The 11,406-nt window shown below is 45.5% G+C and overlaps 1 protein-coding gene across 14 annotated transcripts in view; it reads left to right on the forward strand.

Annotated features, from left to right (window-relative positions):
- EIF4G3 (eukaryotic translation initiation factor 4 gamma 3) overlaps positions 1–11,007 on the forward strand; it is a 110,240-nt gene extending 99,233 nt beyond the window's left edge. For 13 of the 14 annotated variants that reach the window (XM_015648056.2, XM_015648043.2, XM_033519328.1 and 10 more), the window contains 8 exons: positions 1,776–1,948; positions 2,457–2,582; positions 3,581–3,662; positions 5,450–5,548; positions 6,367–6,513; positions 7,591–7,672; positions 8,930–9,076; positions 9,968–11,007. In XM_015648056.2, the coding sequence (XP_015503542.1) occupies positions 1,776–1,948; positions 2,457–2,582; positions 3,581–3,662; positions 5,450–5,548; positions 6,367–6,513; positions 7,591–7,672; positions 8,930–9,076; positions 9,968–10,149 (1,038 nt within the window). In that variant the 3' untranslated portion in view covers positions 10,150–11,007. Of the gene's footprint in view, positions 1–1,775; positions 1,949–2,456; positions 2,583–3,580; positions 3,663–3,879; positions 4,024–5,449; positions 5,549–6,366; positions 6,514–7,590; positions 7,673–8,929; positions 9,077–9,967 lie in introns of those variants that run through there. The other variant, XM_033519329.1, reaches the window with a different exon arrangement.
- Positions 11,008–11,406: the final 399 nt, after the last annotated feature.

Here is an 11,406-nt window from a genome sequence, read left to right on the forward strand (position 1 = left end):
GTCTCCCAGGCATGTTTTCTGCCCTGCTGGCAATAGCAAAAACAGCCTAGCCTGTGTGTCTTCAGTAGCAAGAGGGATGTGTATCTGTCATGAATCACTGAGCAGCTCCATAATACCAGCAATTTTGGAAGCAGAAAAGCTAGTGGGAAAATAAACAGAGGTTTTCATTTAGTTATCAAGGCATGTGTTGTTCTGATCTGGAGGCAGATAAAGCAATACTAAATATTGAACAAACCACTCCAGAGGATTTTTAATAAACATTGGAAATTACTGAGCAGCTGTCATCACTTCCTAGTTAAAAGGTTGAAATTTTGTTTCCCTTGTAAATGGGTTTTTTAGCTCATCCAGGGAGTTTGCAAAAAGTATTACATTGGCTGCAAAGCTGCTTCATTTGATCTTTCACTGAAATAAATTTTAAAACCTGCCAAGTTTGAAATGGCAGCACTTGGGAGTTGCTGGTTTGGCACCCTGAAAGCAGAGTTGCTGCTTCCATTTCATTGGACTTTCAATAATTAATTGGAAAGAGGAATATTCTCATGATGGATTGTTTAGAGTTCACATGTAGTTATTGGGATAAATTATTAAATACTTGGTTTGGAGAGGAAAACCCTTGCTCTGATTGGCAGTGAGCTGGCCTGGGACCCAGAGGCTGCTGAGCCAGGGAGTCTCTGCTCCTTTTCCTGCTCATGATGGGCTCCCCTGGGTGCCTGCAATGAAGGGGCCACTTTGGTTCTGTATTTCTGTGCCTGACTGGAACTGGAAATTAGACAGGAGTGACTGGAAATTAGACAGGGCAGGGCTGGTTAAAAGTCCATGGATCAAGGCAGCTTGTTTGCATCAGGAATTACTTGGTACTAGGGGATTGTTGGTGCTTTTCAGGTGCAGCAAAGTGCTTAAACTCGTGTTCCTGCAGCCAGCCATGAGTGAGTTCCTGCTGTGTAGAGCAGAGGAATGGCTCTTGGCAGGTGTTTGGTCCTCAGAACTCAAACTGCTGACAGCAGGGTTCCTGTGTGTCCCAGGACAGCAGGATCTGTCTGGTGAGCTCCAACCCGAGCACACGGGCCGGGACCAGTGGGCCCCTGACCTGCAGGAAAAAGCCATACAGGGCCTGAGGAAACACACCTGAGCCTGCCAGCTCTTGGTAACTCAAGGCATAACTAGTCACAGAGCAGGTGCCTGTGGTCAGGAAGGCCACTGAGATCTGTGGGCTGGAGCCAGAAGATCACTGGAAGGTCCTTGTGATGGCAATGGAGGTTTTGGGTGTGGGACTTTGAGAGCTGCTCTCGATGTCTCTGAGTGTTTTCTTTGTTTAGGCTGCAAAATGCATAAGTCAGAAAGTGGGATCTTTGGAAAGGGGAAATCTTCCTCCAAGTGGTCCCCAGCTATTTTCTGCTTCTTGATAGGCTGTGGGCTTGTAACACAGGCATTTGTGCCAGGTGTGACCCATAACAAATCTGACCTGATCCCCTTTTCTTGACTTGACTTGATTTTTGATGCAGTAATAGGTATTTTGGTGGCATCCAGAAGACAATTCCTGCCATTTCACCAAGCAGCCCTGGGATGTAATTTGTTACCTGAGTGGTATAAATTCCATTATTGCTATTACTATTGTTTTTGTTATTATTATGCAATGAGGTTCCACAGCCTAATTCAGCTCTTTGCCTGGCATCCTCACTAAATACCCATTTCACCAGAAATCCCCATTGTTACAGTAGGAAACACTCTTGTTTTTTCTGCTTTTCAGCTGAGGGGTGACTGATGTGTGTCATTCACAGGAGGCCATGCAGTGTGTGGAGGAGCTGAGTGCCCAGAACCTGCTGGCCGTGTTCGTGCGCGTGGGCGTGGAGTCGACGCTGGAGCGGAGTCAGATCACCAGGGACCTCATGGGCCAGTTGTTACATCAGCTGGTGCAGCTGGGAAAGCTGAGCAAGCAGGATTTCTTCAAGGGGTTGGTATTGTGCATGGAGAATCCACGGATTTTTCCCTCAGTGTTTCTTGCAAATGGATTCTGTGCCACGGAGAAATGATCTCCCACCTTGTTTTGGTATCCTGCCCTCTCCACGCATTCTTTTGGAAGGAATGCATGGTCTGGGTGTATTTATAAGGAATATTATTGTAATATATTTTAAAGTGTTTCAGATGCTTTAGTGAACATAAATATGTTCATATTTATGTCAGCTTTTATTTTGGAGTTGATCTGTAGGTGTCTGTTTAAATGTTCTGTGCTGCATTTCTCCCTGTTCGCCTTTTGCAAATCCCTGAATGGAACTGGAAGAGGAGACAGGCAGAATCCTTCACACAACATCAGTACCCAGAGCTCTGCAGCCTGTGCTCCCATCCATCCACAGAGCCTCACTCCTCTTTTATGTTACAAAACTTTTTAAAGTGCAGATTTCTTTGAAGTAAATGTCTCCAATTAAATTTGATTCAGTACTTGATGTTTTTTCCTCCTCAAGTTTTTCTGAGACCCTGGAGATGGCGGATGACATGGCCATAGATATACCCCATATCTGGTTGTACCTGGCTGAGCTGGTGACCCCCATGTTAAAAGAAGGAGGAATCTCTATGAGAGAACTTTTACAGTAAGTGATGCTTTCCCAGCTGTGGCTGTAGTGTTTTCTCAGCGTGGTTCCCATCAGTGTGTGAAGGATGGGCAGTGCTGGAGCCTCAGCTCCCCACAGGAGCTGATGGAAAGCTGGTTGCACATCCTTGGGGGCTGCACTGGCCTGAGAGCTCTGCTGGGAAGGGAGCTTGGTGCTTCCACCCTTGGAGAAAGGGTAAAACCCCTGGTTTTACCCATAAGTGAGCTTAAAACTGCCCAGTGCTGCAGGGTGGGGTGACTGGGGAGCACAGAGGCTCTGGGAAATGTCACAGGGGGAGGGGCTGTGTGGCTCAGAGGGAAAAGTGAAGGAGGGCTGGGTTAGGTGCGATATTTGGAATAATCTTCCCCCTGTCAGGGTGGTGGGCAGGCCCTATCAAAGGGTGCCCAGAGCAGCTGTGGCTGCCCCTGGATCCCTGCAAGTGTCCAAGGCCAGGCTGGATGGGGCTTGGAGCAACCTGGGATAGTGGAAGGTGTCCCTGCCCAAACTATGGGATTCCATGTCTCTACCACCTGGGCACTGCCTTAAACGGCACAAAACCTTGTCTGCAAGACCAGAAACCATTTCCTGGACCAGAATTCCTGTATTTTCTCTGTCCTCACATATTTGGGGATTATGTTGATAAAGTTGATGTGGTTATTTAAATGGATAAAGTTGAATGGTTCCTATTTCTATTACCAGTATATTAAGAAAGTAACAATCTTTTCCCTCTACCCAAATGCAGCATCCCACAAAAATGAGTGGATTTGACATTAAATATAACATATTTTTTGATGTAAAATTCAAGTCTTTCTAATTAGCCCTGTTGTGACAAGGTCACCGCATCACTAAATGTTTTATCAGCAGTGCTGGATTAATCAAATCCTTCCTCCCTAGCAGAAGTTTAAGGTGATATCCTGCCTCAGTTTGATTACTACCCCTGGATTTGCATTCCAAATATGAACTATAAAGGAAAAACACCTGTTTTTCTTTCATTCTAGAGAATTTAGCAAACCCTTGCTTCCTGTGGGAAGAGCTGGCATCTTGCTTGCTGAAATCTTGCACCTTCTATGCAAACAAATGGTGAGTACCCGGTGCTCCTGTGTTGTGGAGGGAGGAGTGGATGCAGCACTTGTGTTCATGCATGAAACCTACACCATTCCCACATGAGGACATTTAGGGACGGGCCAGCCAGTCCAGATAACTTAGGAAAAACCTGCCTCGCACCCCCAGTTTCCAACCAAGGTTCCAAAAAGTTGAGTTAACTTTTTTTTTTTCTCATCACTTTTCCCTTTTGCAGGTACCTTTGCACCTGGCTTCTCCCAGAAGCTAAGAGTGCTGAAATCCTGCAGGAGGGACATGCTCAAGGGATTTCTGGGCTGAGCAGAAGCAGCAAGTGCCGGGAATCTTGCGAGAGAACTGTTCTTGCAGAGCGGAGAGGTTCTCAGGGTTCGGATAAGCTCCCGATGGCCTCAGACTGCTGTGTGCTTATCCAAACTAAACCTGCCGACTCTGGAGGTTCACCCAGCCCTGGGGTAGTGCCACCTCCTCACCCCATGACTCCGAGAGCTCTCTTTCACACCTCACAGCTGCGTATCCAACCAGTTTGGTGCTTTCCCTATAACTCGTCTCCATTTTTGTCTTTTTTTTTTTTTTTTTCCTTTTTTTTTTGGTCCAGCTAAATCCTGCACTTTGAATAGTGTCTTTCCAACCCTGTAAAATCCCTCACTTGCCTTTTTTTTTTCTTTTTTTTTCAAGCATGCATTCAAGTAAGGTTGAATGTTCCAGGAGCATTTCAGTCCAACAGTGCAAAGAGTGACTTTTTATTTATTTATTTTAGTCTTGTGCTTGTTTGGACAGTCATCTTCCATTTTTTTAAAAACTATTCTGTGAAAGAAAAGCTGCTGTGCTCTGGGTGTGGAAGCACAGCCTTGGGTCTCTGTTTCTGCCACAGCTTTCTGATTAGATCTTGTCTGGGCCAAGACTTGGACTCGGGTATTTCAGTGTAACATCAGCCATCGAATCCAGATCTTGATGGATCAGAGCAGGAACCATGCACAGGCTCTTAATAACCTGTACTGTAAACTGAAAATTGTAATCTTTGTAAAGTTAAAATCAGGCTGTGTTTATTAGCTTGGCTTAGGCTACTCAGTGATCTCCTGTGGGCAGGTGCTGTAAGGTGAAACCTTGGCAAAGCGTTTGGGTGAAGAGAGCTGGTTGTGCTCAGCATTTTTAATCTTGTCAGAACTGTATGTGTCAGAGCTGTGCTGAGGCAGGAGGCTCAAAGGTCAGTGTGACATTAGAGGCTGCAAAAGGCTGAATTGTCTGTGCTCAAAGGCACCGCTCTCAAGGTTTGCATAAACTCTAGGAATTGTAGAGAGGATTTGGGATTATGTGCCTGAATTTGAGGCTCGGTCTCTGCACAGAAAACAGCTGTGTAAATGAGGAATTTTCTCAAAGGAGCAGTTTGCCAGAGCCTTGCTGTCAAGGCAAGAGAGTGTGAGTCACGGAGTAAGTCAGGAGAAGGATCTGAGTCAGCCGTGGCAGCTCTGTGTCAGGCCATGGGAAAGTGCCCTGTTCCCGTGTCACTGCTCCTGGGGAACCTGGAGGTCGTTGTGAACCCCCCGTGTCACTTCTGCCTTGCCCATTCCCCGTCACGAGGCGCTGCCCACCTGACAAGATGTGCATACCGGGGCATTGCACACGTGGTTTCTCCTGCACGGGGGCTCCAGATGTTCTCACTCGTTGCCAGGTGTTTGTTGGGTGGCTGAACTGTCCTTTATTCCTCCTGACACAGCTGCACCATTCCGGCCCCTGTGAGTTCCTGGCTTGTCCCTCAGCTCTTAAAATTGTCACTGCTTGTGTTTCAGAGCCATAAGAAAGTGGGAGCCTTATGGAGGGAGTCTGGCCTCAGTTGGAAGGACTACTTGCCTGAAGGGGAGGATGTACACACCTTTCTCATGGAACAAGTGAGTTCAGCCTCATCATCCTGTTTGTTCATCCTCTCCTATCCCATCCTTCCGTGCAGTTGGAATGTGGGGTGAAGTGTCTCCAAGCTGGGGTAGATGATTTCTGCACCACCTTTTGAAGCACAGGGAGGACAAGCCTGTCCCCACTGCTCCCAGACACCTATCTCCAGTCACCATGCAGGAGACCTGTTTCTCCAGCTGGGAAAAACATTCAATAATGAGTTTTGGAGCAGGGACAGACAATTTGCAGAAGGGCCACAATTAATGGTAGTAGTTACTAACTCATCCCACCTTGGATTATGATCCTGGAGGGAGCCAGGACTGATGGAGGCATTTCACCTCTTGCTGGTGCTGCTCCTCAGGCAGTCACTGTCTTCCTTTGGAGCTTCAAGTGAGCCACTTCCCTGTTCTGGCACTTTGGAAGTGCTGCAGAAAATTAAATGATTACCATGGCCTTGCTGGGGGGATTGCCTTTCTTCTGTCACAGTTTCCAAGGAATTGGGGCATTGGTTGCAACTCCTTTGAGCCAATGCCAGCTGTGGTTGTTGCATTCCAGCCCCTGTAGCTCCAGCCAGGCAACACACACTTGATTTTGTGCTCTGCTGTGCAGGGCTGGAGCTGCCTCATTGTCTTTGCTGGATAATGGAGTTCCCATGTGTTTGTAAAATGCTTTGGAACAGGGAAAGTTTATATTGTAACAATAACTGAGCAGCTGAAAGATGCCAGGAAGCAGAATTAAAAGTAGTTTCCTGCTTCAGTCTGGTGTAGGTCAGTCCAGGAAAGTACATTTCACTAATTCTCATCATCACATGTTGCAGAAGTTGGAGTTCACAGAGTCTGACTGTTCCAGTTCCTCAGAAGCACTTTCAGAGAAGGAACTCTCTGCAGAAGAGCTGAACAAGCAGCTGGAAAAACTCATTGTTGAGGACAAAGCGAATGATGAACAAATCTTTGATTGGGTAGAGGTACAGAGAGATTTTCACCCTCCCTGCAGATTGTTTAACTGCTTTTGTAAATATGTTCTGGTCTGAACATCTCAGGGTATGGGACACTGCGAGGATTTGGTCTGTGCAAAGAATTAAAATCTAAAATATAATCAGTATTTAAGAGTCAGCTTCAGGAAGGAAGATTTTAGCCGTATTAATTGTGTAACCTTTTAAATACTGTAGACTTTCAGACACTGAATGTCCTGCTTCTGCAGGATAGTACATTTTAGATGTACACTGCTACATCATTTCTTCAGAAATTAGGGAAGAGAAGCTTCTCACTACTTTTTTCTAGCATGACTTCTCCAAATTTTGCCCTGTAAAAACATCTTGGGCAATCACTGAGAGCACCTTTTCCCAGCACACTGGGCCAGGCACTGGAAGAGAAAATAAAAATAAAGGAAAAAAAGAGAAAAAGGCCTGTCAACCCACTCTGCTCTCAGTCTCTGGCTGCCTTCTTTAACTCAGATGTTTAGTGTCTGAAATTATACCCAACCTATGCATTTACATCTGTGCTTACACTGAATCTTGGTCAGCTTCAGTTCAGTTATTTCTGTGGCAGAGCAATGTGTTAGAAATGTCATTTTTCCAGTGCTGTTAGAGGAGTTGAGAGGGGAATGAAAGCAGCACTGAAAATCTGGGATCACCCACAGGCCCTTTGGAGCCTTGGACTGGTTCCACAGCCATTCCCTGAATTTCTTGTACAAAGCAAACAATCTCCACCCAAGGAACACACCGTAAAGTTTGCTGGAAAAGCCTAAAACTCTTTGAAACTGTGTAAGGGCGTTTTGGGAGCCCAGCATGGTTGGTTTGGTTCTGCAGACAAACAGCTCCTTGTGGGATCCTTCAGTGGATCCCATGAGAAGTGGCGTTTGCTGCCTGCTGACATCCCTGAGGGAGTCTGAAGGAGTGAGTGGGGAAGCCGAGTGTTGCAGGGGTGAGCTGGGTTTGTGTTCAGGCATCAGCTGAGCCTGCACTTGTTGCCAGATGCAGAGCTGGAGTTTTGCAGTCCTGCAGCACCGTGTTTTTAACTGGTCCATTTACTCCTGATTCCAGGCTAATCTAGATGAAACCCAGATGAGTTCACCTACATTCCTTAGAGCTTTAATGACAGCAGTTTGTAAAGCAGCCATTATAGGTGAGTAACTTGCAGTGTAAACACCACACAAACCAAACCTGTGAAGAATTATTTGGTGTTTTTCAGGTTTCTATCACATTTCACTGCCCAAGGCTGTGTTTTATCACACACTAAGGCTTTTCCATCATTCAGGATTGTGCCTGAGAGGAGGGTGTCCCTTCCCCATGTGACAGCCAGGTGCTTTGCTGGCTGTGATGTTCCTGAGGTGACCCTGCTGTGTCCCAGTGACCTTGTGTGAGCAGGGACTTCAGACAGCGCTGGGTAATGCCAGGCTGTTCATTGATTTCCTTAACGAAGGTGGAAATGACTGAGATCATCATTAAGGCAATTAACATTTCCAGTCCTGCCTTTGCGTGGGCAGCCCAGCGTGGGCTGCGTGAAGAAGCCAGTCTGGGGCTCAGGCTTGTAAGAGTTTTATACCCAAAGTTTAAATTTTGGAAAGATGATTTATGTGGATTGCCTGACTGTTCAGCTGGAAATACAGGAAAGGGAGGGCTCCCAGGTCAGACACGTGAGCCTCAGGGGAGGGTTGAGTACAGCACTGCATCCAGAAACATCTGCTCTGTTCACTTACTTTTCTTTGACTTTACTGTTGGCATCTGGCACAACAAAAAGTGGTGCTTGTAAAGGGTCTGGCTGTGCTCTGAGCTGTGATTTGGGGGAGAGAATGGGCTGGATTCCACCATGTGAGGGAGGAGAGGGACAGCCCAGCTCCTTCCTCTCTCTGGGAACAGAACCTTGCTTGTGCCACCTAGTGTTAACAGAGACATGACACAGGACTTCATTTCCAATGTTTAAGGGTTTTCTCTTGTGTAAGGAAAATCATCCTCTGGTTTAAGTTTTGACCTTGCCTCTAAGTGAGTTTTCTTCTTTTGTTTTCAAAATATCACTTAATTGGGTTGCATGATCTACTTGAAAGCTGCTGAACAATTTATCCTTTTGGCTGATGGGTTTCTAATGCGTATTGTTTATATATTCACTGTTTCTATATCATGTGCAACTTATGATTCTGTTTCTGCCCTGGTATTTTAGTAAAAAAAGAACTTTCTAAAAACCTTCTAACCATCTAAACAGTTGCCTGTGGAGACACGATTTGCACTGCAAAGTAAGGTTGTGCAATTGCTGTTTGCATAGAATAAAGTGATATAGTATATAATAATAAAGTAATAATCAATATTTGTAAATAATAAAAGCAGTCAAAGACCTGTCCCTGTTGCCATGTGCCAAGCTGACCCTGCTTTCTCCTCTTCCTCTCAGCGGACTCTTCCAGCTTCCGAGTGGACACTGCTGTTATCAAGCAGAGAGTGCCCATCTTACTCAAGTACTTGGACTCAGACACAGAGAAGGAACTACAAGCACTTTATGCACTACAAGCATCAATAGTAAAACTTGATCAACCTCCTAGTAAGTGTTGCCTCTGTGCTGGGAATTTGAGCCCACATAAGGGAATAGGGGTTCTAAAGGAGGATGTGCTTTTCCTTACCTTTGTAGGTAGCGGATGAGAGGAGCTGGTGTGGGTGGGCTCAGCTTGTCCAGGTCCCAGCTTTTTAGAGCAGCTCAGGTTCCCAAATGCTTGGCCAGAGGCCAGCTCTTCTTTTGGTTACTCCTGTGAGCAGCCACACAGGAGGAAGGATTCACCTCTGTTGATAAAAAGAGAGCAAAAAAAGAGCAGTAAAAATCTGTTGAGTTTGCAGTACCTGGGTATGTGAGAGCATGGGGCTTGTTGTTGCACTGCTGCTCCACAGATGTCTGTGGGATTGGAGGGACTAAAATGAGTTGGTCAAGTCATGAGTTTTGTCCCAGAGATGCTACAGAAAACATTGTGGGACAAGAGGCAAGGGAGTGACCAAAGAAACAGGGATTCCCAGGGAATCTGCAGCTCAAAATCTGAGACTGCCTCAAAACGTCCAACACCATCATCCTTAGTGGCCATTATGGCATTAGTTGGGCATTGTGTCTCCTGATGAGCCACAAAAATCCACGGCTGGAGGGAATCCAGACGTGTGGTCCAGAGGAGATGGGCTGCTGTGGTCCTGCTTGCCAGCTAATCTCCAGATAATGTATTCCCACAGCTGCTTTCCCAGCTTTCCCTCTCCTCTGACAGTGTCAGAGGGGTCAGTTCTCCCCCTCACCTGGGTGTGAGCAGGCAGGCAGCAGTAACTGAGTAAGAGCCCCTTGTTTTCCTTGTCTGTCCGTCTCCTGTGCCAGGAGGTCACGTTAATCCCCTTATCTGCAGCCCGTGTCTGTCCACAGCCACAGCTGACAGATGTTCCTCCTGTTACTCCATTCCTGCAGATTTGCTGAGGATGTTTTTTGATTGCCTGTATGACGAGGAGGTCATTTCAGAGGATGCCTTCTACAAGTGGGAAAGCAGCAAGGACCCGGCGGAGCAGAACGGGAAAGGAGTAGCGCTGAAATCCGTCACGGCGTTCTTCACGTGGCTACGGGAGGCCGAAGAGGAGTCAGAGGATAATTAAAACTTAAAATACAGATTTAAAACAAACAAACAAAAAAGAAACAATTTAAGTATTTTTTTAAAAAGTTTCACGTCTTCGCCAATCACAGTGCAGCAAGGCCAATTCTCTCTCGCAGACCCCCCTTGCCCCACGCACGCACGAATGGGAGAGGTAAAACCCCATAAACACCGAGGTGATCATGGAGGCAAAAAGGTACTTGAAAACAAACCCACAAAAGTAAACTTCAAACCTGAGGGCGGGAGCACTAAACCAAAATACATGTATTATTTATAGAAAATATTTTCTGTTTTAATCTTTTTCTTTTCTTTTTAAACAAGGACTCATACTTAGGAAAACACACAGCAAAACAAATCCGTTTAGCAAAAACAAGTTGAAAACTTTTAATTTATTATTTTAAGGACTGCAAATGCCAGTGTAATTTTTAAATTTGCAGTTTCTGTAAACAAATTGTATAATAGAACAAAAGCAGAGAAATAAATTTCCCTCCCCTTCATACACACCTCAGTTTTGTTTCGAAGCATGATAAATAGACAAAACTTTGAAGGGGGTTGGGTGAGCTAGATGAGGACAAGATCAATTTTTTTTTTTATTGTCATCAGATTTTTCTGCCTGCCTCTCAGCTTGCTTCAGAAATTTAAAAAGAAAATAGTAATCAAACCATACATAACCTTGGATTGGAAGGAAAATGCATTTGAGAAAACCGCTGCGGACCAGAGTGCTCCGAAAATAACTCATTGAGAACCGTGCTACCCCGGGGAAAAAAGTACTAGTGATACTTTGAGAACCTTTAGAGCAACTTTAAGGCTTGTAAATACATAGAACAAATATTTAAAAAAAAAAAAAAAAAAAAAAAAAAAAGAAAAGAAAAGGAAAAAAGAAATTGACTCAATACTATTTCTTTTCACTTTCAAAATATAAAGAACAAAATAAAGACAAACATTGCAAGTTTAAAAGAAAGTAAAACGACTTCTCCTTTGACAGCTGCTGAATGTGTGCACCATCCTGAGCAGTGCTGGCTTCTTTGGCATGCCGTAGGTCCTCGGGCCCAAATTGTGTACATATAGTGTGTGTCTGTATGTGTGACTACCAAAAATGAAGGGTGAGAGTAATTGTTGTTTAAAAAAAGGAAAAAAGGGGTTGCTGTTGTGCCGAGAAACTTCCCTGGCCCGGGAGCAGCCGGTGGCTGCGGGGCCGTGTGGGTGCAGTCGGTTCCCAGGCCGGGACGTGCCCGACCCCAGCTCGGGGTTTCTCCAGCCG

The sequence above is a fragment of the Parus major genome, chromosome 21 (genome assembly GCF_001522545.3).
Source record: "Parus major isolate Abel chromosome 21, Parus_major1.1, whole genome shotgun sequence".
Taxonomy (NCBI): Eukaryota; Metazoa; Chordata; class Aves; order Passeriformes; family Paridae; genus Parus; species Parus major.